The sequence below is a fragment of the Dendrobium catenatum genome, unplaced genomic scaffold, assembly GCF_001605985.2.
Source record: "Dendrobium catenatum unplaced genomic scaffold, ASM160598v2 fragScaff_scaffold_501, whole genome shotgun sequence".
Lineage (NCBI taxonomy): Eukaryota > Viridiplantae > Streptophyta > Magnoliopsida > Asparagales > Orchidaceae > Dendrobium > Dendrobium catenatum.
In genome coordinates, this window is record NW_021318963.1 from 680,432 (window position 1) to 708,189 (window position 27,758).

At 36.0% G+C, this 27,758-nt stretch overlaps 3 protein-coding genes across 4 annotated transcripts in view; 2 read left to right on the plus strand and 1 right to left on the minus strand.

The window, feature by feature from the left end:
* The window catches only part of LOC110094959 (protein SGT1 homolog), a 28,623-nt gene extending 16,884 nt beyond the window's left edge, over positions 1–11,739 (minus strand). The window contains exons 1-3 of one of the 2 annotated variants that reach the window (XM_020820314.2): positions 11,477–11,739; positions 9,497–9,566; positions 2,622–2,746 (exon numbers count right to left, since the gene is read on the minus strand). In XM_020820314.2, the coding sequence (XP_020675973.1) occupies positions 2,622–2,746; positions 9,497–9,566; positions 11,477–11,639 (358 nt within the window). In that variant the 5' untranslated portion in view covers positions 11,640–11,739. The remainder of the gene's footprint in view (positions 1–2,621; positions 2,747–9,496; positions 9,567–11,476) is intronic. The other variant, XM_020820313.2, reaches the window with a different exon arrangement.
* A 2,560-nt stretch (positions 11,740–14,299) lies between these two features.
* On the plus strand, positions 14,300–16,694 carry LOC110094958 (pentatricopeptide repeat-containing protein At3g61520, mitochondrial). The gene has a single exon (XM_020820312.2). It carries the CDS (start codon positions 14,344–14,346, stop codon positions 16,552–16,554), a length of 2,211 nt encoding a protein of 736 aa, XP_020675971.1. The 5' UTR covers positions 14,300–14,343; the 3' UTR covers positions 16,555–16,694.
* A 3,591-nt stretch (positions 16,695–20,285) lies between these two features.
* On the plus strand, positions 20,286–27,233 carry LOC110094992 (mitochondrial import inner membrane translocase subunit TIM17-2). Its single transcript, XM_020820355.2, has 2 exons — positions 20,286–21,146; positions 26,895–27,233. The coding sequence occupies exon 1, from the start codon at positions 20,385–20,387 to the stop codon at positions 21,111–21,113; it is 729 nt and encodes a 242-aa protein (XP_020676014.1). The 5' UTR covers positions 20,286–20,384; the 3' UTR covers positions 21,114–21,146; positions 26,895–27,233.
* The last annotated feature ends 525 nt before the right edge of the window (positions 27,234–27,758 follow it).

The following is a 27,758-nucleotide window of genomic DNA, read 5'->3' on the forward strand; positions in this document are numbered from 1 at the left end:
CATCATTTCCTCCATCGCGGTGAACTTCCCCTCTAACCTTTCATTGTTGGAGGTGATTTGATTCTGAAGGTTGAAGATCTTTCCTCCAAATCAGCTTTCAATTGGCCGACTTCGCCTTCCAAGACGTCAACCTTCTTTCCGGCCATCTTTCTTCCCAACGGATCTCAAAAATATCACTTTCGGAAGCCAAAAGCTCGCTGAAAAATCATGATTTCAGCCGCCTAAGGTCCCAAAAACGACGCTCTGATACCAATTTGATAGGAAACACTTGTAGATCTCAAGTATTTTCTATCGATCTTCGAAAAAACAGTGAGAACAGTGACTGGACTGCTGTCCACAGCAGGAAATCACATAAAAACTGCTGTTTACAGCAGTAAGACAGCAGATTTTAAGAGGAAAACTGAAAGAAAACTAAAAGCGAGACTTGTATTCCACTAGACGATGAATAAAATAGCAAGATACACTTGATCCTCAATTCGAGAGGAGGATCGATCTCTCCCAAATCTCTAGACGCCGCTAGAGCCCAAAGAAACCTAAATCTACGAGATCTCAAATTTCAGCCCAAATTCAAGATGATCAAACCCTAGGAAAATCTATTATTTAATGCATACAAATCAAAAGGAAATCCCTAAACAGTCCCTACATTCAAATTTCCCTCTCAAAACCGTCAAAATTGCTTCCTAAAATGCTCTTCTTGAGTGGACGGCCCGCCCGATCTCCGCCTCCTGCGGAGATTTCGCGTATTACGCGAACTGCCGGTCCCGTGCAGACCGGCTGGACCGGTCCAGACTGTCCAGTGGACCGGTCTAACATCCATCCAACACAATATCCAACATTTTCTTTTGAAATTTACAATTGAATGCACTCAATGGTACCAATGGAGTATCTAAACAACAAAAAAATTAATATAGATAATTACAAGTGGTTTATAAGTAGCAGATTAGATAAGATTTTCATTTTCCTATTCAAACATAGTAGGACACGGGCATTCTACCACTTTAATAGGAAATCAACTTGACAATTTCTACTCATGTCCTAGCTAATTTGTATAAAAGTTAGGATGGCAAAATAACTTTAAAATAAAAAATAAATAAAAAGAATTTGCACATAAATGTTAAGCAAATATCACAATTAAGGGCATATTCGGTTCACAAGCATATGCTATTAGAAGATGTCAAAAATGTATTCATTAACATCATGAAATATCAATTTATAAATGCAACTGTATCCTATTTCAGAGTAAGATGTTCTAGAATCATACGACCTCTGATAACATGACAAGTTGGTACTAAAATAAACCCTCATTATACTTCGCTGCCAAAAAACTATTCTAAACATCCCCACTCGTGAAGCCTCTAGCCACTCTCACTCTTGACTTCACCCTGAACTTCTCTCCCCTAAATGTTGGATGCCTCTCACACCATCCTCTTTGATCTTGAAAGCAAAACATCTTTGCATCAACACTTCTCCCAATCACTTCTCTCCTTCCACGATAGCAAGGAGAAGAGTCTAATTAGACAACGCTCGCCCAATTGAATCTCTCATCCTTCAACACATCTCTCCCATTAAGCCAGTACACCAAAAAACTCTCCATCAAATCCAGTATGTTGAAAATGTCCTTCAATGCAAACCAATTGTATCAATTGCAAACCAAGAATTAGTGATATCTCTCCTCTTCAGCAATAACCAACCAACAGCAGACTTATTTTGCAATCTTGGGAAGAAGTGAATTCTCTCCCTCACCACATCTCCTGTATCATCTATTTCTTATCATCGACTTTGTAGACATCAGTTGTCAAGAGAATCGACCAATCTGGTTTTCATCACCAGTTGCTCCCCTCCTACGCAGCGGAGCTCATCAAATACAAGAGGATGATCTAACCACAAGTGTGCTAAAATCAAAGATAAGTATGAACCAAATAATTATATAATTTAAATAACACAGACATCTTTACTTTGAATATCATCAAATAGAATACGCAATTTTTGATAGGAAATGTTACCATCTATTTACGCTGACGTTTTAATAACAATAACATCAAAATAATACTGAACCCCCTTAGATTAGTTAAAACGCTTCCTTCAAATACCAACAGATGTCTCGAGATAGGGCAGGCACTATTTACAGCTTAACACTAGGAACTAAAAAGATGGCTGCTAATTTCTATTATATGCCAAACAAATAAGATCTTATAAAATGATATTCATATAGCAAATGTTTAAACAAAAAAATAAGGATGCAAAACCATAATGTAATGATAAAAATCCTTAAATTACTAATAAAATTGATTAAATTAAATATGAAAATAATTTTGCTAGATACTCTATTGACTCAAAAAGACAAGCACTGCAGATTTAAATTAGCTAACATAGATTTCTTTTTTAAAACCTTGAGCATGACCATATTTAGAAGCACAGATTCCTCGCTCCAATTATGTAAAAGATGAATTTAACCTAGAATCTGATTTTCTCACCAAATCCTTTAACACCCTAATCGATAACATTTAAGTTTACCTGGTAAAAGTTTATGTAGATTATTTTCATTCCTTAAAGAGTAATACATCATACGTGCAGGTAGAGTGCATGTGAATTGTTAAGACTCATACTGAATTCAAGCATACCTGCAATGCGTTCATCACATTCTTTAATTAATCGGTTGAATCGAGAATCCCCAGGTGCCAATGAAAGGCCTGCAGTAAGAGCTGCCTTTGCAGTTTGATATTCCTCAAGCTTCATACAAGCATTTCTATTTTAAAGAACATATCTTCTATCAGATATATAAAGCAAATTCAAAAATAACGATTCCATGATCGTTGAATAATTAAAAATTATTCAAAGGTGAAATATTAACAAGAAATCAAATATGAACGTTTAGACGGGATCAAAATAACCATGAAATGGAATAAAATGTACTCAGGGTAGCCAAAACAACCAAGCATGCGAATGCGGCAGATAGATCAAAGATAACGATAACCAGGGAGTTCATCATTTGATCACAGCAAAATATTCTAAAGATAGGTCAGAAGTTAGTTAACTGACTTCACCATAAATTACAATTTAATGTGACAGAATTGCACAGAATTAACAAAATTTATAGACCCCAAAATTTTCTAGCAGCCTATGTCAACCAAAGCAAGAGCAATGGTATGACGTATAACAAAAATTGCTTCGCAGAGGGTCATGCACTTCGTTGTATTATGCATATTTGCATTACCAGATCAGGAAAGTACTACAGCTTAAAGAAATTATTAAGAACCTAAAATACGTTATATAGGCTTATACTTATTTAAAACAACGCATGAATCAGCAACAATGAATAATTTCAAGCTTTCCAAAGCAAAATCTCGGGAATCCCAGTACTAGCAACTTATAAACAACTAAAAGAAAGATCTGCAGACAAATCAATCAGCTGTCCATTTAAATAGATGGCAAACTGGAAAGACTTTTAACATGAACACGCAAACCTCATAACAATACCGAATCAAATAACTTAATAGGATTAATAGCACAGTGGTTAATTGATGTGAAACCAGGAATTGAATTTAGAAACTAAATAAAATATTGTTCAAGTGATGAAATTGCAAGCTTAATATTATTCTCAATTGAAACTTTTTAGAGATCTTAGAAGTCGACTATGAATAGGCAAGAGCTTACACCTAAATTAGCGAGATCAATAAAATAACAACGGTAATAAAAGTAAAGCAAATGAAAAGCCAACTAGAATCCCGCAGTTAACAAAGTGATTGTCTCACCTTGAGGCTGCTCTCATTTACCTACTTCTAGGCTTGTTGGGAGAAGAAGAACCACACAAGTGATGAAACCACTCCTAGGGCGATGGTGCCGTAGATCCGTAGGGAAGGAGAGGTCGACGCGGGTCGTGGAGGTGGTGCAAAACGACGGCCTTCAACGATCCACGTGTAGACCGAGAAATGATCGTCGATGGACTCCACTAGAGCTGGTAAGATCCGGTCCAAGTAGTCCTCGACGGTGTCGTCGAAGTCGAAGCCGACGTCGAAGAAGGGAGATCGGAGGATATTCACTCGTCCGCGGTTGTCGTATTCAAACCCGAAATTCCACTCGGGAACCTCCATGCATCCTTGAAGAGGTGAAAGGGTGGTTGCCGCAACTAAATCTCCAAGGAGGAGAGATGGGGGGCGGCGGGTTGTAGGATGGATGGGGAGGCCGGCGGTGGATGTGGGGTGAGGGGAGATGGGTATAGAAAACAAGAACGAAAGCTGAGAATAATTTCAGCTTTGGGGAATTTTGGAGGGGGAATTTGAATTCCAAAGAGAGAGGAATTAATTCCTTAATGAAGCATTAATGGGGGAGAGAGAGAGGAGGCCGGCGGTGGAAGAAAAGAGGGGGGGCTAGGGATTAAACTGAAATTATTTCAGTTTTAATCCAAATACGAAGGAAAATTAATGACTCCTAATTTGAATTTCAAATTAGAATTATGGGAGTTAATGTAGTAATTAAGGGGGAGCATAATGGGGGGCCGGCGGCATGGCTAAGGAGGGAGAGGAACTTATGGAGAGGGAGAGAAGGTTTCCAAATTGAAAATTTGATTGGAAAAATTCTGAGATAAAATCCAAATTAAATCTTAATTTAAAATTTGAATTTATTCGAAAACTTTCCAAAAATAGATTTCCGAATTTGGAAAGAAATTGAAACTTGAAAATCAAATTTCAATGAGGGGTTGAATGAGGAGGTGGAGTGGTGGTGGCGGGAGGGGAGAAGGTCGTCGGTGAGGTGGTGGGCGGCGGTGGGATGCTTGGCCGGCGGTGGGGAAAGCCCTAGGGGTCGGCGGCAACAGCAAAGGGGTAAAGGGATTTTGGAAGAGCTCTCTAGTAGGAAGAAAATTATGCAAATCAATTAAAAGAAAAAAAGATAATTAGAGAACTCACTAAGAGATCTCAATGGAAGCACTCACCAAGAGAACTTCATGCACTCACAAAGAGAACAAAGCATGGAAATTTTCATTCATTCAATAATTCCAAATACAATGACAAAAGCCCTTTATATAGGCTGACAAAAATAAAATGCATAAAGACGAAAACGCCTTTGGGCTACAATAAGTACTACTTCCCTCATAGGGGTACAAAAGGAAAGCATGAAATAAACATCATGAAAAGAAGAAACTAAAGCATAAAAAATAAAGGCTCTGAATCAAGGCCGTCGATCGTCGTCCCCGGCGATGGTACACATGTCGAAATCTGATGCCCTCATCATTAATCTTGACGGAGGATAATTTATATTCGGCCATAATTTCTTGGCCTGATATGAGATAGAATTAAAGCATCTTAAATATCCCACGATCAATAAAAGAATGTTCACTCATCTACACTAATCTCTCACAAGGAGAAACCTTGGAATAAGGGAAAATAACATCGCTTGTGACAAGTTACCAGCACAGAAAATAAAAGTACGTACTAATCTCTCACAAGGATGGAACATTGAATAAGGGGAAAGAAACAAAAAAAAGGACACGAAAATTGTTCAACTTCGGACTCAACGCTCATTCACCAATGCAAACAAAATAAAAGTATAGAGAGATAAATTCCACGAGGGGGCATTTGGCTCTATTAAATGTGAAGATAATGTTTTCAAAAGTGCCAAATGAATTGAAGAAAATATGATTTTTTTATTCTTGCATGCCACCAATAGCTCGCATAATCGAAATGGGTGCCAAAAATATAGTTATGCACTTGCAAATTTATTTTAATTATGAGGAATAGTTTTGAGAATATAGCTAAATAGATCATTTTAAACTACCACAATTAAGCTACTTTAGTTTGTAGCATGTATTATTTGGAGATAATTTAATATTGACTATCTTCTCTTTCATGGGGGGATTAAGCCTTCATCTTTCTTTGTTTCCTTGAAATCATTCTGTACATCTTCAATTTTTAGAACTTGATAACTTAAAAGTTCATGCAACAACATTTTATCAACTTGTTTTCGAGTGCTCAGACTTGTTTTTCAATTGTATATTTATTTTAATAGTAAAACATGGTTTGGAAAATATAGCTAAATAGATCATTTTAAACTAGCACAATTAAACTACTTTAGTATGTATAATGTATTACTCTGAGATAATCTAATATCTACTATCTTCACTTTCACAGGGTTAATAACCCTCCATCTTTTCGTTTCTTTTATTAAAATCATTCCCTTCACTGTCAAGTTTTAGTACTCGTTAAGTTCATGCAATTACAATTAATCAACTTGCTTTCAAGTGCACATACTTGTTTTTTCCAACTATTGATGTTATTTTCACATTATCATGTGTCAAAGTTATCATCAACAAAAATTAGTTCATATTCAACATTTTTTAAGTATTAGCACTCATCTCTCAAATCAAAGCCAGGCGCTTGTCTCACTATCTAGCATCCTAAGGCAAAGTGATATAAGCATTAGTAATGGTGCCTACCTACAATATGTGTAAGGAGCTATAGTTTCTATTTTCCTTGTTTAAACACCCAGGCAAAAACATGGCTTGCCTTTAATAATGGCGTAATAACAAGACAATTTTTTTCATTTAGAGTAATTTGCTATACTATTAAGAATCATAAGAAAATTTTAGACGGCAGAAATATCATAGGAAACTCTATAGCAATCTCATGTGCGCCCCTCTATGGCATATCTAATGCATGCAGTTTCACTGATAAATTTGTGAAGTCGTTAATTATGTGATTCAAAACAATGACCTTAAGAACAATGTAAACAACTTGACCATTGCTTCAGGGCCACCCTTTATATGCTTCCTCTATGCATATTAAAAAATGTCATAAACCATTTAGCTAAAGCTATCTAAGAATTTCGACACTAAAGTTGATGCATCATTCATTTGGCAAGAGCATAATCTATGTGAGCTTGTGCAATCAAATTCTAATATGTGCACTCTTTTGAAAAATAAAATAAAGATTTTGATGTATCAAAAAGTTGTCTATCTGATATTGGTAAAGAAGCAATGAACCATGCACTCTACAGTAATGACAGGGAACATGCTTACTATTTCACTCCAACAGAAATGCATCTTAAGATGGAAGATGGTAACAAGCAGTCTAGTGCAAATTAAAATGCAAGATGCAATGCTCCTCTTAAGGTTACTTCAAGGTCGAATTGGACTGGCCAATTGTTATTAAAATCTTTTACAAGACAAATTAAATCAACTAGTTCAAATGTCCACCAAAGCAATGCCCAATCCAATTGGACTGAACAAAATCAAGAAATATTGAATAAAGAACATCAGCCAAAGACTATAGAACTAATTGGTAAAACCAATCAACTTGATAAATCAGATGGGTATGCTATACACTTCATTAATCTTTCAATAAGCACAGGAGCACTCAATATAAACTTGTGTCAGCAAATTTAAATGTGTTGTTTCTACATATAATGCCAAATAAAAATTAATGAACTAGAAAAGTGTTTCTCCCCAGCGTGGTTAGACAGGTAAGGAATTATGTATTCTAAATGAAAGAGAGGATCATAGGCCTGCCATTTCACTCCATAAGAGAGGTCTTCGAGATGATCGTAAGAAGCAATCAACAAAAAAATTTCAATGCAAGATGCGGTGCAGCCAGAAAGATCGACTCAAGTTTGCATGAGAGCTCGATGCTTAAACTAGATTAGATGACAATGATCACTCATGTCAACCACCAAAAGGGTTTACAAAAATAAAATGTCAATAAAAGTACAGAATTGCAAGCCAATGTCTAATCATGCTGGCTAAATGGAAATAAAACAAAATGAAGCAAGTAGACTAGCCAAACCTCATTGAACCATATGGCCAAACCAAGAGACTCAATTAACAAGATTCGCAACTCATAACTTCCTGAGACCAAAAATTGAGGATATGTAATTTTATTTCATCATCTTCACCTTCATATTCCCCCTCTTGCTCAACTCTCCACCAACCCTTCCCCTCCATTCCTAACTAGGAGTTGTTGCTTAACTGAATGGTGTATGCAATCAGAAGAGGAGGACAAATATCAAATGTAAAGCTCTTTACAACCATGCTAGACACCAAAACAGCCCTACCTCACAGTTATTCTCGTCCTCTAATTACAAAACATTTTTAATGGATTCCACATCCTCAAATATTTCTTACAATGATTTAATAAAGTCCTCAAGGAATGCAGATATAAAATCACATATCAATCTTCCACTTAGGGGTGTCAATTTCGGGTCACGGGTCGGGTTCGGGTCGAACCCGAAACTGACCCGGCACTATTCGAGTCAACCCGAACCCGACCTGTTTTTGAAAACGGGTCAGTTTTCCTGACCCGAACCCGACCCGCTTCGAGTACGGGTCAACCCGACATGAACCGAATGACCCATTTCAAAAAAAAAATTGCTAGTTTTCGGGTAAAAAATGGGTCTATCTCCTCTTTTTCGGATAAAAAACGGGTCAATCTCGGGTTGCCGGGTCAAAATCGGGTTTTCAGGTCAAATTCGAGTCAATTTCGGGTCAAATGGTTAACTCCACCCGATTTTTGAAACGGGTCGAAATGTTGAACCCGAATCCGACCCGTTTCGGGTTCCGGTTGACCCGAACCCGAAATTTTTGGGTCGGGTTCGAGTCGGGTTTTCGGGTCGTGTCAAATATTGACACCCCTACTTCCACTTTATCTCCACCCACTTACTCAAATCTCCCCAAAAACCTTACATCGCTGACAGCAAGCTACTGCATGGCCAAATGGTGAGTACAATCACCAAAAACCAAAAAAAAAAAAATCAGTAAAAAGTTTCTTATTAACCATGCCAACGACACCAAGAATAGTCCCCACTCATGATGATTCTCCTTGTTCAACTCAAATTTTTTTTTAGATTCCAAATCCTCAAAGAACATTTACAAAGATTCAGGGGAGATCCATCAAAATCACCTTCCAATCCCAAGTCCAAAAAAGACCATGGCAATTTCAGTTCCAAATCATCAATGATACTTTATCTTTATATAAATGCTCTATACAATATAAGATATGTAATTTTTATAAAAGATGGGGTTTAGGCTTGGACAATTGTTCATGAGCATTTATAAAGTTTATAAAAAATTGCTACATAACAAAAGTTTTTAATTTTTATACATTGGTTGGTGTTTGGACCTTGATGACAGATCATGCTGGATAGACATGGGCAATCTCTCTCTCAATCGCACTCTCCCTATCAATTGGGTCTTGGATGTCACTTCCTACTACATCAATTGCAGGTCGTGTTGGCAGTTGGTGTTTGTGATGATTAGTTCATTCCTATAGTGAACATTCATTGATTCATGAACAATGATGAAATGCCAGCAATGAAAAAAGCTATGAGGTTTAGGGTATGGATAAATTAATAAGCCAAAATATAATTTATATGCAAACTCATCAAGAACAGTAACTTGTCCTATTATTGATCCTTATATTTCAGTTCATTGGAATCTACATTGGAATTAGAAAAACAAATAAAACACAGAGTAAAGAAGATCATATTACTGCGATATCACTGAACTGACCCTTTGCGTAGGTAAGCTTTGACGATTGAAGAATCCAATTCAATGGCTTTGTTTGCATCAGCAACAGCTTCTGCAATGTTAAATAAGAAGAACCATGTTCAGTTCAAGCCGTAAAAGGCTAATACACTGTGTGGTTAATGATAAAAAAGGGAGGGCAAGGAAGTGCCACTTCCACAAACAAAATATAAATATAAACTAAATGCTATCGGGTTCAGTAAAAGAAACAATCCAGCAAAAGTTTAGATCTTCAAAGCACATGCAGCTCCAAATATCATGATGCAGTGAAAGCCCTGCTCCCAGCTGTCTAGATTGCACAGATGGAGAGCAAATAGGATAAATGCAACAAAGCACAACATTAAGATGGTTGAATGGATGCAAGTAGGATTTAACAAATCCTGCAAATCAGGATTTAGTCAATCCCGAGACTTTTAAATCGTGAAAATTGTTTGGCATGGCAGAGTTTAAATCTGATTAAATCTTGGTGAACTGTTTCGCTACTTACTGCAGTATTTAAGTCTATTAAATAAAATGAGATTTTAATGATACCAATTTGCTTGTGCCTTGTAGTATTTAGAATTGATTAAAATTAGTTATTGAGATTAATTTTTTTGTATCAAATTACTAATACTAATTTAAAAATCTGTTATTAATCATAATGAGATTAATTAAATCATATTATTATAAATTAATATCCCAATTCATAATTAATTAATGAAATATTGCTACAAGATAGAGGAGCTTTGTGTTGATATCCATCATCATAGAATAGCACACAATTATATCATCTTTCATTCTAATTATGCTATCAAATTATTTTCTACTATACTTTGAAAAGTAAATGTTAATGACAATTCATTGTTTATACATTTTCCGATAAATTGAATTTCTTTATTGTCCAATTGGCTGGTGCTCCTTCCCACATTATTTATTATTGATGTAGCGTATTAACCGAAAAAATAAAACAGATAAGCACAAATAAGAAAAGATGATAGAAGCAACAACGAAGTTGGGAGGGTGGTAGGAGGTATTCTGCTCAGCCATTGCCTGTATCTCTATAATTTCTCTTCTTGTAAGGTTTTGTCTTCCTTTAATCTTTCCTTTTCAAGAAGACAAATGTCTAATTGTGGCACTCAAAGCCGACGGGCTAGCCTTCCGTCGGCTGCCCGCGGAGCTTAAGCAAACGGAAGAATAGATTGTGCTTGTCTCATGAGAAGTCCTCATCTTTCTCCTATCCCCCCTTTCTGAACATATCTTGAAGCGAGCAAGTCACACAACTGGAGTTTGTTGCTAAATCCCCTAAATCTGCCACACTCCAAGATTCCATAAATCCAAGATTTGAGGCAAAATGGAGAAGAAATGGGATTTAAGATTCCCTAGGATTTAAAGTTACCATTTTTGTTGCCCAATAAGTAGTAAAAATCAACAGTGATCGGATAAAGTAGTTTAGACAGTAGATTGCATGATGAATCAGTTGAACTAGTTCAGTTGATGAGTGCATTACCGTAAATATGGTATGCACCAGAGCCAAATTGATATGTTACTTCTATTTTTGTTTACATACCAAATGAAAACAGTGCAAGAAATAGATATTTCAAATCTTTGGATGCTTAGGAGTCAATTCTTGCCAATTTGGTAAATAATCCAAATCAGAAGCCTGATGGAGTCCCTGCCCTCCCACAGCGGACATATTTAGACAAATGAAACCAATAAAGAAGCAGCTACAACCAAGGATAAGAGGCGCAAGGTCAGATAATTCGGTAATTGAACACATGGGTAATCTACCAATCGCAGGGCGTAAGATAATCCAAGAACAAGCAGTGAACAATTAAAGTTATAATTGGCGGTAAAATAAGCAAGCCATCAATTCTGATAAACATTAGTGAAAAGAGCACAAGACGAGGACAGCGCGATTTGGTTTGTTCTAAAAAAGCTTGGAAACCCTGAAAAGAGTATTGGGGGATGGCCAAAGGAGATGAATACCTGTGAAGCTACCAAGTTTAATGTTGGCCTGGGCACGGTCAGCATATAGATCGGCGCTCTTGGGATCCAAGTCCAGGGCTTGCGTGTAGAGATCAACCGCTAGCTCAAAGTTGTCATCAACAAAAGCTTCCTTTGCTTTCTTCTCCAGATCGGTGCTCGCCATAGAAGCCGTCGGGCAAGTAAGTGAAGACGGATCGAAAACCTATTAGCAAGGCGATTAAGATAGTCTACCATACATCCAGGATATCGATATTATTTTACGTTCTAGAGTCTTCTCGCGTAAACTGTTGCGATTATTACTCTCTTTTTTTTTTTTCTTTTTTTTTCCCCTCCTTTAAGTAATGTTTTGCATATGAAAATTTTAAATTTATGTGCCCAATAATATTTGAAATTAGGAAAATTAACATATTAATTATTATTCCATATTTAAAAAGTATATTTAAATGTTTAGTTTGAACTGTTATTCAGTGGAGTTTCACATTTTTTTTGTTCAAATATACATGAATACTATCTTTTTATTATATTTTCCTAATCGTCATTTTGATAAAGATACAGGCTTTGTTTGGAATGAATTTCTTACTGCTTCATAATGCGATTTTTTAGTACAAAAATTAAAATTTGTGTATTAAAAAATTGTTTTAAAAAGCAGTAAGAAAGTTGTTCCAAACGAAATCATAATGTTCTCTAGATGGAGATCAAAAATTGTGTTTCGGTACTTGTTAAAACATATATGAAAATTGTATTATGTTCTTATTCAAATCATGATTGGACAAATTCAAGTGTGACAAATATTATATTATTTATTATTACTCAAATCATATTCAAAATTTCAAATGCTATTTGATGAATAATATACGGCCATGTCTTAACTAATTATATATTTTTAGTTACATCAAAATTAGATAAGATCATGTATTTGAATATAATATGGTCGTGAATAGATAATCGTTTTCAAATTTTATTGTATTCATGTTTGAATTATGTTCTAAAAAATAATGAAGTTATGCATTGATGATATATTTTTATAAATAAAGTTATAAAGAGTTGGGACGATTATCATTGATTGATTGAAGGGGAGTTATAAGAAGTACATTGATTGAGAATTATAAGGGACGACTAACCGTGAGTCATAAGGGTAGGTGCAATATACAAGATACTCCATTCTAAATATCTAATATAATACTAATTATTAATTATTATTACTGCTTATTATTAATGAATACATATATTAATAATATTGTATAACTGATAGACTGATGAGAATGATAAAGACAATGATATGTGATGTGTAATATAGTTGATCAATTGACACATGTGACTGCTATATACAACATATATTGATGTATTGACTTCCTTACATGATTTACATTATATTGTTCCTCTTTTATCTTACATCAATTTCAATTATAAGATTTTAGTTATTTGCTGAGTTTTTATATTCATTACATAATTTTATATGATTGCATATAAAGATAAGGGCTCTGTATCATGAGGTTAGGCAATAATGTGTTTTAGCGTTATTCTATATTTTTCGGTTATATGTATTCTTTTATAGCCAGTGTCTCATACATATTATTTCAGTCTCAAAATTTTGTAGTAGACTGTAAATTTTAACCATAGAAAATGTAATGATATTTTATTGGTGTTATTTACTTTTATATGCAATTAATTAGCTCTATATGTCAAATTGATATGGTTATAAATGATTGAACATTTGTTACTAATGGGAAAAAAATGAAAAGAAAAATTTTCACATTTGATCTTGGGCCATGACAAAACACTCACTGTGATGGAATGTAGTTAACCAACAAAAAGGATGACATTATTCTGCAGAGTTGCAATCACTATCCCAACAAGGCAATGGCGTGAAGACTCATCTTGTCATGCCATATTGAGAAGTCATATTCTCCAATAGGTTTCCCAAGAGGGGTCATCCCCTACATTAGTAGGAACCATGAATCCATGGTCATCCCCCAGGTTTAAGGCTACTTGGCTTCAGTTGTCATACCATATCCAATTATATAAAACATATATGCCTCAAAGTTATTATTACAATCTCTTGTACTAAGGTAGTCCATGGCTTGCGATCACTTTTGCTCAGGAGGAATTGTCTTTCGCTATTAGGGGTCTTAATCTTGTCTCAATGGACTTGCCACAAAATCTAGAGGATTTGTCTCTATAGTCTCGTTGTATACACAAGGCCCTGAGAACTCACCCAACACACTCATCCATGCATATTTGTATAGAGAACTTGCCTCGAGATCGAGAGCCCTACTATAAGGGAGATATATGTGAATGACAATCAGCTAGGCCACATGTTTATCGTAATCTTCAATAAGTCAAGCATGTATATTGTACTTTATATTATTTTTTACTTGTATTAGATATAGCGTTTCTTATAGCTTGCTAAGCCTTATAAATAATCAATGAATATGCATATTTGGTCTCTTTGTAAATCTTTTACATCTTTTAACATCCTTGAGACCATAATATCTTCTTAATTTGTCTCCATCAATATTTCATATTATCCTTTCCAATGACACTTGAAACCCTCACATTCCATAGTCACTAAAATTTATATAATCTCCTACTTCCTACATAGAGGTTGCCTCTTAGTAATATTTAGCATTTTCATAAATAATTCAAATCTAAAAATATAAATAGTTTTTTTTTTATGAAAATGTAGAATAATATTCAAATATTTGCAGTTTAATAAAGGATCTAGTTAGGAAATGATGAGTTTAAGGTAGATATGTGAGTAAATAATAATTTATATAATAAGTATTAATGTATGAATAATAGATTTTTTTTTTTTTTTTTTTTTATGGGGTGGGAGACGCTAACCAATTTCTCGACATAACCTTCTAATGAAGCGCACGTTACTGCCACTGCTCCAAGGCCGCCGCCCCAGCCTCGCCCGCCGTTTCAACTGCACCGCTTCTGCCGGCCAGGGCCTGGCTCTGCAACCCGCCACTGTTCACAAAAGCGTCCCTTCGCTTGAAGAGGAGCACCTGCAAACCCTCCTCTCTTCCTCCTCCCCAATTACCGCCTTCAGTCTCCTCCAACTCATCCGCTCCATCCACGACTCATCCGCCGCTCTCCGTATTTTCGACTGGTGCCGCCTCCGTGGCCTCGTAGCCGCCTCCCCCTCCCACGCCTCATTCGCCTTCCAGGCCATCTTCGAGCTCGCTGCCCGCGAGAACAGCGATGACATTCTTCTTCGTCTCAAGAACCTCCTCCTTCGCTCGAACGAGCAAGGCTACGCCCTTACGGCAGACTCGGCCGCTCTCCTTGTCCGCTTATTCTCCGCCGGACGTTCGCCCTCCGACTCCCTCCTGGCCTTCCGCTCCCTCGATCCCTCCCTACGTTGCACGGATCTCTGCAACCATGTCCTCGCTTCTCTCCTCCGGTCCCCGGATCCCAATCACCAGGCTGAAGCACTTTCCCTTCTCCGAGATATGCTAAGCTCCAACTCCCATTGCCCTCCAAATTCCCTCACATGTTCGATTATATTTTTCACTCTATCGCGGGGCAGCCAGCCCGCCAACGATGAGATGCTTCACCTCATCGTTCGAATGGCCAGCTCGAGAGCTTTCACTATCGATACCTACCAGTTCACCAAGGTTGTCGTCGGTCTCTGCCGTGACGGCCGCACGACCAAGGCTTGGGACCTCGTCCATGCCGTCAAGAACTGCGGCGGTGCTGTGGAAGTTCCCGTGTGGAACGCCCTTCTCACCGGACTCTCCAAGGACAGAGATACTCCCAGGATGAAGCTTGTATGCTCTGAGATGGAGACAGCCGGTGTGGCGAACGTGGTCACCTATGGCATAGTTATCAACCATCTCTGCAAATCCCGTAACATCGACCTTGCAATCCAGATGTTCGACAAAATGACGAAGCCGGATTCAGCTGCTGGACCTGATACCGTTATCTTCAACAACGTCATAGACGGGCTTTGTAAGGTGGGGAGGACTTGTGAAGGACTGGCTCTTCTTAACCAGATGAAAATTCATCGTTGCGACCCAAATACCATCACCTTCAACACCCTTATTGACGGGTTCTGCAAAGCAGGGGACATTGATACTGCTCATGAGCTTAATTCTCGAATGGTCGAAGAAGGTATTCCTCCCAACCTCGTCACGCTCAACACTCTCATTTCTGGGATGTGTAGGAATGGCATGGTGAGCAGCGCTTTGAGCTTCTTCCACGAGAAGAAGATGGCCTGGGCCAACGCCAAAGGCAACTCTGTTACTTACTGCACTCTCATCGGAGCTTTCCTCCATGCAAACAATGTGAGCAAAGCGATGGACTTGTTTGATGAAATGATTCGTGAGGGACACTCCCCTGATGCTGTCACGTACTTCACTCTGATATCAGGCCTATCTTCTGCTGGAAAAATGGATGATGCAAGCTCGGTCGCAGCACAGATGAGGAAAGATGGATTCAGACTTGATACAAAGAGCTACAACATCTTGATTTCGGGTTTTGGCAAGAAGAAGAAGCTGGAGAAGGCTTTGAAACTGTTTGAGGAAATGTTTGAAGCTGGAATTAAGCCCGATGTTGTCACCTACAACACTCTGATTGACGCTTATTGCAAGGCTGGGGATTTTTTAATGGCGCAAAATCTGTTGAAGAAAATGATGGATGATAATTGCAAGCCTTCTTTGGTAACTTATGGTACTCTTATCCATGGATTTTGTAAGAATGGTGATCATGATGGAGCTATGAAGATTTTTCAGAGCTTGAAAGACTCACAATTTGAGCCCAACGCAGCAATATACAACGTTCTTATTGATTCCTTTTGCAAATGCGGAGAGATTAGCATGGCGGTTTCTCTTATGGATCATATGCGAAGCAACGGCGTAGCTCCTAATATAATCACTTACAATGCAATTATTAAAGGCCTTTCTGAGAAGAATATGTCTGCAAAGGTTTTTGAGCTGATGGATCAGATGAAAGAGGAGGGTTGCAGCCCCGACTTTAAGACAATGGAGATTCTTGCTGGATGGTTGCCTGCAATTGGTGAGTCAGAGAGACTCAGATGGTTCATAGAGGGGAAAGAGATTGCAGTTTCATGAGCCTTCCCAGATGGTGTCGATATGCGTTTCTGCTGTTGGGGTTGGATACTTGAATTACAAATGATCTCAAGACATGCAACATAGAAAGCTCAAATGGATTTAGGTTGTCAATGTGGACAACTATGGCTTCGTTTGGGACGGCTTTCTTCCTGCTTCTTAAAGTAGTTTTCTAGTTCAAAATTTTTAATTTTTTTACTAGAAAGCTGCTTTAAGAAGCCATCTCAAAACGAAGCCTAATTGAACAAAAGAAGGTTAATTTTACATTTTCTAAGATTTTTTTTTAAGAAATTACTTACATTTATAATTTAACATTAAGGTTTCGTTTGGGATGGCTTTTCTATTTCTTTTTAAAATAATTTTTTTTAATTTTTTTTTTAAAAATAATAAAAAAACCATCCCAAATAAAGTATAAATCAACTATGATATGTAACCTAAACTCACTCCAAAAGAAAAACGCTAAGATTGAACTACTTGTCATATTTCTTACATTAAACTACTTTGTTCCATTCAATTTCATCGGCTTGATCTTTAAAGCTTGTTGTGATAAAAGCTCTCAAATGAATAGAAATAAAGAATGTTCGCAAATACATAAATGAGCTTGCAACAATATTAGTCAGTATCTTCAACCGATATATTGACAGGGATAGCATATTAAACAGAAATTTAATTCAATCTAAAGTTTAGACTTTAGATTATATATATTGGGGATATACCTACATAATACTTAAAACTTACATATTTATATATTTGACACTTAAAATTACTAATTTACACTACCCACACATGAAATCTTATATTTCCTCACATCCCACACTCTGGTTCGTCTTCATGACCAACACACATGCCAGCTCCGGTTCTCCTTCGATTTCCTGCTTGAGAAAGCCCTATGATGCTTGTGAATGCTTATTTTTTTGTGAGAATGCTCTCCTACTCTTCCTTCGTCATTTGATTGTTGTCGTGAGTTTTGAGCGATGCCCTTTTTTTTTTCTTTTGTTTCTTGCCATGAGATATGCATAGAATTTTTATTTTCTACCCTTGTGTTTGCAGATTTTTATTTTAAGTGGTAGTTATGGTGAATATATTTGGGTTACATTTAAATTTGAAAATATTGGAGTGAAGTTACAGATGAAGAAAGAAGAAGATATGAAATATATGTCCATGGCTAATTTTCACGAGTTTTAGGTTACACTACCATGTTAATCCTACTCCGAAAGTTTTTGAGACAAATTCAAGTGATAATGAGGTGATGAAAATGATAGGACAATGTACTGACAGTCGGTAGGTTGAAGTTTAACGTTACAAGAGGATGTAGAGGCTAATATGAACTTGGAAGGTTTAGAGCATTGTTCTAGCATTGACAGAGCTACTAATGTTGCTTCAAACAACATTGACTTTGAAAGCTTAAGCAGTGATCAGCTTATGCAACCAATTAGTGATGATAAAATATTATAAATTGGTGCTTGCTTTCATGATGCTAGCAGCTTCAAGCAGTTCCTACGATCCACTGCAATTACTAATAACTTTTGGGTGAAGATAAAGGCTAGCAATAAGTCTGGAGTTATAGCAACATGTTTGCATCAAGGGTACCATTGGAGAGTGCGTGCATTGCTATGCATACATGATCAGTCCTTTGAAGTTAGGAGGTTAGATGATATGCATTTATGTCCTAGTGTAAACAGAGCTGGAAATAAACTTGCTACATCAAATAGTGTGGCTCTTGAAATATAGGATATTGCGAGGAAAAATCCGGATATACCGTCGTAGCACATTAACAATACTTTGGAGACAAAATATGTAGTTGATGATCATGTCCAAGTTGGAGTGCCCAAAACTCAAAGGCCTAGGGGTTGGCCAAAGAAAAAAAAAAGATTAAAAAAACTTTTAGAGACCAAATCAATAAAACAACGAAGTGAATATAAGTGTCGGAGGTGCGACTTACTTGGCCACCAAAAAATAACTTGCAAGAATCCTATATGAAGATCATTAAGGAATATTGTATTTGGGTGGATTTTGATGAAGCTATTTTTTGGAAGCAATTTTTTAGTCACAGAGAGAACAAGTTATGTAATAGTTTCTTCATAAAGAGAATATGTTATGTAATAGTTTTTTAACACAGATCTATAAAATCGTTTTGCATTATTTCAAAAAGCTCATACAAGAGTTCACATTATAATGACGCTTACAACTCATTGTATTACACATCTGTTTTTTTTTTTTTTTAAAAAAAACTCACATAAGAGTTAACAACTGAAGTACAACAAGAAAAACTAATAACAACTAGATTTGAAACAAATCGTGCTTCACGGACTTCAAATTATCTAAAGTCGTCTTATCTAATGGTCTTGGTATTGGATAATTGCTTATGTTTGATGATGTTTTACTGGCTTCATCAACCCACCTAAGAAAAAAATTGCAATTGTCTTTTGTCATGTTGTGAGGGCAACGATAAAATCTTGGGCCACGATTATCACTCCGCTATATTTTAAATATAACACATTGCAAGTTGCAGTAATAAAAGATTTGTGATATATGCATGGTTGCAGAATTTGTCGATTATTCAAAACTCATTATGTAAAGGGCAATACACGAAGAAATGCAACATTAGAACATTAAATAACAAGGAAATAAACCAAGTGAGTTCAACACAAATGGGAGACTAGAGAAACAACAACTTCAACTAACATCTTATGTGCATGCGTCCAATCAATTATCATCAGACTCATACATAAGCAAGATTCATCTATAGAGATGAGTGAAGACTAGAGAAACAACAAAAAATACGGATTGCTTCTCCTACTGTTGATCCCATGGCCCTCCAATGATCCCACATGATGTAGGTCAAGGTTGCAACATGGATCATCTAGGTAGGGAGTCATCCAACATAAACCACTTCACAAATCGAGCTCTTTTTCATCATTGTCCAGATTTGCATAACACATAAGTATAGAAACACGTCACTGCAACATACTTATAGAAATCTTTCACTACAAATGTAGAAATCCTCCACTGCAACATATTTATAGAAATCATCTATTCTATTGAAAATAACTTTAGTGAAAGAGTTACAAAACTTCTTATTCCCTCACAACTGAAGCATAACACAAAAAGAGGGCGTTATCATAACAAGTATTGCATCCAACTCCCATCTCCGAACCAACAAAAAAAAAAGGCTGAAGCAAAAACTAGTTCTCACCATACAAAGAATGATATAGCTATACAAAATTTTAGGGCATGAATCATATCAAGGCATCACTCAAAACTCACGGGACCAATAGAATGATGAAGGAGCAGGAGTACTAAGGGCACGAGAAATGAGTGTTCACAAGCATCATATAGCTTTCTCACACAGAAAATTGACAAAGAACAAGGCGAAGGAGATGAACATGCGAGCAAATGAGAGTTGGCACGCGTGCAGGTCACGGAAACAGAACGGAGTGCGAGATGTGAGAAAATAATAGATTTCAGATGTGAGTTGTGTAGTTTAAATTAATAATTTTAGGTGTTAAATATGTAAATATGCGTGTTTTAAATGTTATGTAGATAAATCCCTTTTTTTTTCAATAGTAAAGGCATATAATATAAAGCTAGTTTTTTTTACTAGTTGTCCGAGTAAACATCTTCTGCAAGAAAAAAACATTACGTCCTCTAAAATTTGCCAAATTATAAATTTATGCTTTCGAGCTCGAATAAAAATGAACTCGCGGGACAAATTGTATATAGGCTACGGCTCGACCGCATAACATCTGAATAAGCCGTCGATCACCCCGAATCCCGATCCTTGTTGGGGCTAGGGTTTTGTTATACTTCGCTGCTCATCCCTTCCTTGAGCCATGGGGACGCCAGAGACCTCGCGTGAGCCGTGCCCTGATCGAATCCTTGACGACATCGGCGGCGCCTTCGGTATGGGTGCCGTTGGCGGCTCCGCCTTCCACCTCATAAAAGGCATCTACAATTCGCCCAACGGCGAGCGCCTAGCGGGAGGTGTGCAGGCCGTACGCATGAATGCTCCCCGCGTCGGCGGAAGCTTTGCTGTGTGGGGAGGCCTATTCTCAGCCTTTGATTGCACCATGGTTTATGTCCGTCAGAAAGAGGACCCGTGGAACTCCATCATTGCCGGTGCCGCCACCGGTGGCTTTCTATCTATGCGCCAGGGTCCTGCATCCGCTGGAAGAGCAGCAATTTTCGGTGGGATCCTTCTTGCACTCATCGAGGGTGCTGGCATCATGCTCAACAGAGTCCTCAGCTCTCCGCAGAACCTGCCTCCTATGGATGATCCCAATCTGGCGGCGATGATCGCAGCTGGAGGAGGAGCCACATCCCCTCCCGGTTTCCTTCCGCCAGGGCACATGCCACCGGTTGTTGCCCCGTCTATGATGCCGTCTGCTGTGAAGGCAGATGATACCGGTGCTTCTTCTTCTTCCTCTTCTTGGTTTGGAGGCATATTTGGCGGTGGAAAGAAGCAGGATGAAGCAAAGAACAGAGGAGTTGGAGCAAAAACTGAAGTCCTGGAGAGTTTTGATTCGCAAAGTACGCCTATCCCAACGTTTGAGTATAAGTAGAGCTGAAGACGATGAAGGATTAAGGGACTTAGGGTAACTCCGTTCTTTGTGATTTTGTCTTCCGCACAATATTAGATTCTGTCTAAATTTCACGTCGTAGAATTTAATGCAGATTTGATATTCATATAAGGCTTTTCTCGAATCTTTATTATGATAATGTCTGTAAGCTTTATTTATCTGGGGTTTTCTGGCATTTTTGTAAACCAAAGTTTTTAGCTGTTAAGTGATTTATCCTTCTTCATCGCTCCACCCTGTAAACTTATTTAAGAAGTGAAAAGGTGCTGCATCCGCTCGATTACATAAAATTGCTTCTAATGAAGATTTTTGGTGAATGCGTTGTGCTATAGTTTAGCAAGCTAGTGGCTTACGTGTTCATACCATTGACTATATGGAATTAAATCTGCTGGCTTATGTCAATGCCACGTAGAATGTCTGCATCAAAGTTATTATTATGAAATAAATCATTTTAGACTGGCTTTATGTGTCTTGCATTGGCTTGCTTTGGCAATGATTTTTGTTATGCTGAGTTGTGCTGATTTGTTTTGAGTTATCTTGTGCTGTGCTGATTTATATTGAGTTATGTTGTGTTCTTGAGTAAAGTGGATGACAAGTTGGTAATACAACAACAGCATAAAGTCTTTATCCCATTATATGAGGTCAATAACATAATTCATTTTTATCCAATGTGACATCTTAAGATTCAAATATAATAAAAAATGTCATTTATAATACTTTCTAACAAAGTCTTTTTAGATATATCTCTACTCTACCTTTCTTAACATAGGCTAAATCTAATTCATCTACTCTCCTAACCGGGTCATCGGAAGGCTAGCGTTTTATGTGGTCAAAATATCTAAGACAATTGCCACTAGAGATACTCTAACCTTTTCACGTATATACTTGTTTCACATTCTGTCTCTAACATCAAAGTCGCTCATCCACCTGAGCATCCTCATCTATGCAACACTTAACTTAATTTTATGCTTCACATTATGCGCTATAAAGTATTGTAGGTCTCACCATCATCTTATAGAATTTTCCCTTAAGTTTGAGGGGTACTTTTCTATCACACAATAGGCCCGATGCAGTCCTCCACTTCAAGCATCCAACTTGAATTCTACTAATAATATGCTCATCTATTTCTCCATCACTTTGAACAATAGAACCGAGATATTTAAAAATTGTACTCTTTTTATTGACTTGATCGCTCAAAGTAACAATTCCCCCACTAAATCTATTACTACTAAAATTAAACTCCATATATTCAATTTTAGATCTGCTCAAACCAAAACCTTTAGACTCTATGGTTGACCTCCATAATTCAACTTTTCTTTCAGCTCTCTATTTTTATCAACAATAAGAATATCATCATAAAAAAGCATACACCATGGTGCATCTTCTTGCAAATGTATAGTAAAACATCACGACTAAAGAAAAAATATATGAGCTTAAAGTTGATCCTTGATGTAATCAAATTAAAATAGGAAAATACTTGGTCAAACCACATTGTGTTTGAACACAAGTAACAACACCTACATACACATCTTTAATAACTTGAATATAAGCATCATTAACACCTTTATTTTCTAAACTTTTCAAAGCACTTCTCTCGGAACTTTATCATGTGCATACTTTATTATATGCTTTCTCTAAAACAATAAATATCATATGAAGATCCTCCTTATCTCTTTATTCTTCTCCATTAAATTTCTCAATAAATGTATAGCTTCCATAGTACGTGGCATGAATCCAAATTGATTTTGAAAAATAATAGTATCATGTTGTAACCCATGTTCAATAACTCTCTCCCATAGTTTTAAAGTATGACACATTAACTTAACTGTTCTATAATTCACACACTTTTGTGTATAACCCTTATGCTAATGAATGACCTGTTGGTACACTTACAGTTTCAATTTACTTTTTGATGTCCTGTGATAGATGAGGATGGATTTAATATAATACATATATAATAATAAACATAGTTATTTGATCTTTTCAATAGTAAGAATTCAATTTGTGCCCCATCTAAATAATAAAATTATTTTATGTGCCCTTAGAAAAATTTATGACTCCACTGGTGATAGATGAACCAATTTGGTTCAAATTATTGTTATCCTGATGCCAATTTGTTAAAAGATCAAAATAAAAATGATTATTAATTAAAAAATAAAATCAACTACATTTATTTTAAAAATGTGTTTTCTATTGGATAATATGAGTAGGATTAGTAATTTTTTATCATGCATCTATGTACTAAATTAAAATTAAAATACTAATTAATAAATTATAGAGTGCTCTGTGTGTTGATACTAGGCAATTAAACAATAGAGAAAAAGAGTTTTATAACGTCCATTTATTAGAAAAGCACCTGGCATGATGATAAAAAATGTAACACATTACTTTTATGCATTAGAACATGACATGTTTTAGAAACGCATAAACATTTTTTCGATTTTGACACCATGAAGTTTGTTCTAATAACCAGGTCATACCCTAGCATACTGCGACACATGTAGGACACTTCAAACCGTAAAATATGGTGTTAAATTGCAATATTCAAGGTTAAAGTGTAACATTGCTTTTTGATTAGCTGCTTTGCGGATATTAGGTTTGATTATGTCGTTACTGATTACATTTCTAATACTAATCATGATACTTTTTGGCATTTTGCAATTTTATGCTTAGTTTAAACGGGTTTTTATTGTTTTCTTCATATGTATTTATGTATGTTGCATGGATCTGTATATGCATAAATGGCTAGTTGAAATCAATATTAATTTGTTTCTTATTAATTGTGTTTTTTGGTAAATAGCATGTTTTATGATCTATCTTTTAAATTCTTAAAAAACTTTAGAAGTGTTTTTTTGGGTAAGGTTCTTAAATTTCATCAGCAATTACTAATAAAACTATCAATAGTACTTCAATGGTATATTTGTGCCACTTGATTTTCTTCAATTTGGCTTATTTAAGCTAAGGGGTTGTTTGGTAAGAAGTACTAAGATCATATTATATTTCATTTCCAACGTTTTAGCTTTTTTGTTGTTTGGTTTGACATAATAAAAAAATACAAAGTAAAATTTTGAGGGATTTGAAATACCCAAAAATCCCTATTTTCCCTTCATTTGGAAATATCCCGAATCAATTGATCTCTTAATCCCTAGCCTTCACGCCAAACTTGCCTATTTGTGTTGCCTCATTCTTGTCTTCGCCCACTCGAACCCCTCGCCCTTCCCTTCATTTGCTCGCACGGCTTATTCACTCGCACCCCCTCACCTTTGTCTCTTGTAGCTCGGCGCCTTGCCCTCACCCATAGCGCCCTCTTCATTGCCTGCTTGCATTGCGAAGATTGCATTACTCGTGCTATGTCACCTAACATTGCGTAGCTTGTCACTTGCCTTCTTGTTTCTCTGCATTTGTGTGTGTGTGAGAGGCTTTGTGATGTTTTTATTATTTTATATCATGTTATTTGATATGCTTAAATTTATTATACCTAACTATTACATGTTTCCAAGTAACTAGCTAAAAACTATTCATTTCACATTCATTAAACATGCATATTATATGCTTGATCTTTGTTCTATTTATTAAAACTCTTTTATCTTCTAGAAGTTTACTCATTCTAACTTTTCACCCTTTTAAGATGTTGCCTAACTAATCAATCTTATTTTATTTGCAAATAGTATACTCTCAAATACTCATTTTGAATGTCTGTTATAAGTCATAATTAGTTCATAAACATATAGACTTAAAATTTGATTTTTTGATGTACTTCTATCATGAATGAAAGCTCCTTGGAGACTCCATAATTATACTTAATATTGTTCATTGCTACATTATATATGTCTTTAATAACTTCTGGAAATTTTTTTTTCCTTATGAATGCCCAATGTGCCTATCTCATGGAATGTACATGTGTTTCCAAGATAGATAAATGTTATATGGACATCCTTTGTTACTCTGAATATTTTCAATTAATATATTTTTTGCATAAGAATCATATCTATATTAGATTGTCATGTCACGAAATCAAATTGGCTCTTGTATATTGATAGTTTCTTTCCAAGTCTATGTTTTGTTACTCACGTATATCTTGATTGTATGACTCATTTATTTATTTGTTTTCAAAATCATAATTGTAGTCCTGAAAATTTGTTAAATGATTGAATGCTAATGTCAAAATATTTCTTCAATTATTTAGTATTTCATACTTTATAATATTATTTCATTAAAAAGTTTTATTAATCAGATTATTTTCATACCTATTATATTTCTTTAAATTTCTAAATATGTATCTTTTATTTATCTAAAGTTTCAACCTTAATTTTTTTGAACCAATTTGGAGGGTATATGATTTTGTTCATTTAATTATACTAGAAGAAATTCCTGAAATTCTCGTATAATTTCTGAGTCTTTTTTCCTTCACGCCTTTGGAATTGGCTAAGATATTGTTATTTTTATTAGTTAATACATCAAACTAGATCAAAGTCTATAGTTCTCTTTTTTTCTTACCTTTGTTATTTGTTTATCCCGTTTCCTCCTTTAATATTTAGCTTATTATATAAGTCATTATGAGTCATTTTTAATTTTTCTAACAACAATAACTACTACAACATCAAGCCTTTGTCCTACTACGTGGGGTCAGCTACATGAATCTTTTTTCTTTAAATGATTCATGCCCTGATTATTCGACAAGTTTTACGCTGGCTGTTGACTATCTAATGCAACTCTCCATTTTTCTCATCCAAGATTTGGGACCTGACAACGACAGTTGTATTTTTCTAACAAACGGAAGAAAAAAAAACTAAATTTTCACTCATGATTTTCGGAACTCTTGCACAGAAGGAAAGAGGTGAAACTATTACCTTATCTCCTCCTCTCATTTTTAAAGTGCTGGATGTGCTCCCATGCTGGGTTGCATTGTTCTTGTATTTATGGCTGAAATTAAATTTTACATAGGGCTTTGCATTTTGGCTGTAGCCTTCTGCTGCTGCAAGGTTTTTGTGAAACCAGCAGACGCATTCAAGTGTTATACAACCCCCCACCGTAGAAATTATTCAGCCTTTATGACACGATAATTTAGTCTCTGGGGTAGATTCTTTACTCGCAGGAAATAAAATGTGGTTTTGTAGAGTGGCCTTCTATTTTTGGTTCCAGTGACTTGTTTGATTCTATAGCTCGATATGTAAGGGGAACCTTTTATTGGAAATGAAAAATCTCTTTTCTAACTGGTGAAGTACAGTGGTTTTAGCCAATAACAAAATCTCTTCTTGCTTATGGCTGTTTCGTGGCACTGAAAAAGTTTCAGGCCAAGTGATTCATTGAAGTAGTGGGATTTTCACAATTTCATTTGTTGAAAATTGCTTTTAGAGAGTTTATGAGGTAGCTTTTTAGGCATTGTTGAACTACCGGGGCATTCTGGATATAATAAGCCTTGTCTGTCTATTAGAAGGAAACTCTAACATCCAGCAGGGTCGGATATTTTTTTTTCCGACGGACTTGCTTATTCTTAGCATGATCATATGAAGAGTTGTTATTCGGATGTGAATTCTTGGCTTTCTATCATCATCATGTGAGAGATGAAACACTTGCCTTTGATGTTTTTAATTGTGGCTAATTCTCAGCCCGATTTGTTATAAAGTAAGATAGAAAGTAGGATACTCTGGGTTTTCTTTTTTCCTTCATCTATTCTATTAACTAGTATGGTCATGGTGGAAATATGTCTCGTGCTTTGCATTTTGTTCTGTGCTATCGAAACTCCATTGATTGTACTCTTTGCAGCTCTATTTTCTGATTCAAGCTGATGATTTGGTGCCGGAAGAAAATTGTTTACAGCCTTGCCTTCTACTAAGCTTCCTCTTGCTCTCTGAGGTGACTTTGGTTGCATGCTGTACTGAAGAATAAGTTATATGTTGATATTATAAATATCTTATGGCGATGGAGCTTTGAAAAACCCCAATTTGTGTTAGTTTAAGCTTTAATGTATCACTTTTTCGAATGGCCAAAAACACCAATGGACTTTTCTTTGCCTAACAAATGAAAGAGGGCAAAGCCATATCAGATAGAAAACTTAGCTCGCTGCAATTTTATGATTATTATTTGAATAATTTGGTTTGGTTCCATCAATATGGCTTATGAATTGAACCAGTAGTGTTCAGTCTCTGATGTCTGCAAGAACATTAGGAACAATTGTGGCGACATCTTTTTTAAAAAAAGTAATTAAATTTATTTCAAATGGTTTTATTGATTTGAAACAGCTTAAAGCAGATCTACACAGTAAAAGTTAGGCTTTGTTTGTGATCATTTTTTTACTGTTTTTTAAAGAAACAGTTTTTAAGAAATAATTTTTGTATTCAAAAGTTGATCAAATGAAGCCTTATTGGCATATTATTTGATTTTATGAAAATAGTGAAAATAAAGTGCTAAAAAATTATTTTGAGTGAAGCCTAAATTTCAAAACGTGCTGCATGCTTCTAGTTGAGAATTTTCGCTTGATAAATTATAGAGTTAGCAATTTGGTAAAGAAGATAATATATTTAGCATTTGCTTTGTCTATTTTCATCCCAATCAAACATAGTTTTAAGTAGGTGTGTCAATATTTGACATAGATCTGAAAATTTCAAGTTAGGGTGGGTCAATCTGAAT